Below are 674 nucleotides of genomic sequence, written 5' to 3' on the forward strand. Positions count from 1 at the left end.
TTTTTCCTCCGCAGCAACCGCGGCGGCTCCAGCCCGATCAGCCGGCAGGCCAAAGGCAGAGTCTGTGTCCGGCTGCGAGCGAGCCGGGAGCGGGGAGCGCGGGAGGCGCGCTGCGAGCGCGGGCGCCGCCCGGCGGGCGAGCACGGGGAGCTGCGGCGGCCCGCTCGCGCCGGCCGGGGGCGCCCTCGGGCCGGCCGCACCCCGCCAGCAGCCGCAAGCACCTGAGACCACTCCGGGACCCGCGGAGCGCGCCCAGAGCCCAGGCTCAGGGGCAGCGGAGCGGCGGCAGTGGCGGCCGGGGGACGGGTCCGAGAAGCCCCGGCAAACTTGCGGCCGCCAGGGCCGGCCAAGCGGGAGGCGCCCTGCTGGGGAGCGGCACTGAGCCCGGACGAGGGGCGTTCCGCAGGCCGAGGCGCGGGCGCGGCGATGTCTGGAGCTCAGGTGGGGAACCCGGACGCAGCCCGCACCCTCCACAGCCCTGTGCAAAGGGGCAACCCACCCCGGCCCCCGGGAGTTATTAGCCAGGCCAGCTTCGGTGGGCAAAGGGCGCCTCCTGGTGGCGTTTGGGGAACAGCGCGAGGGATGAGCGTGCCCTGTTAACCAAGAGACTGGCCTTGGTGGGGGCACGGAAGATGGAGAGCGGGAGGATTTCTGGGCAAGACCATATTGACCAC

The 674-nt window shown here is 74.0% G+C and overlaps 1 protein-coding gene across 1 annotated transcript in view; it reads left to right on the forward strand.

The window, feature by feature from the left end:
- The window catches only part of LOC125613889 (POLG alternative reading frame-like), a 744-nt gene extending 362 nt beyond the window's left edge, over positions 1-382 (forward strand). The window contains exon 2 of the mRNA XM_048795609.1: positions 15-382. Coding sequence (XP_048651566.1) covers positions 15-382 — 368 coding nt within the window. The remainder of the gene's footprint in view (positions 1-14) is intronic.
- The last annotated feature ends 292 nt before the right edge of the window (positions 383-674 follow it).

The sequence above is a fragment of the Marmota marmota genome, unplaced genomic scaffold (assembly GCF_001458135.2).
Source record: "Marmota marmota marmota unplaced genomic scaffold, marMar, whole genome shotgun sequence".
Lineage (NCBI taxonomy): Eukaryota > Metazoa > Chordata > Mammalia > Rodentia > Sciuridae > Marmota > Marmota marmota.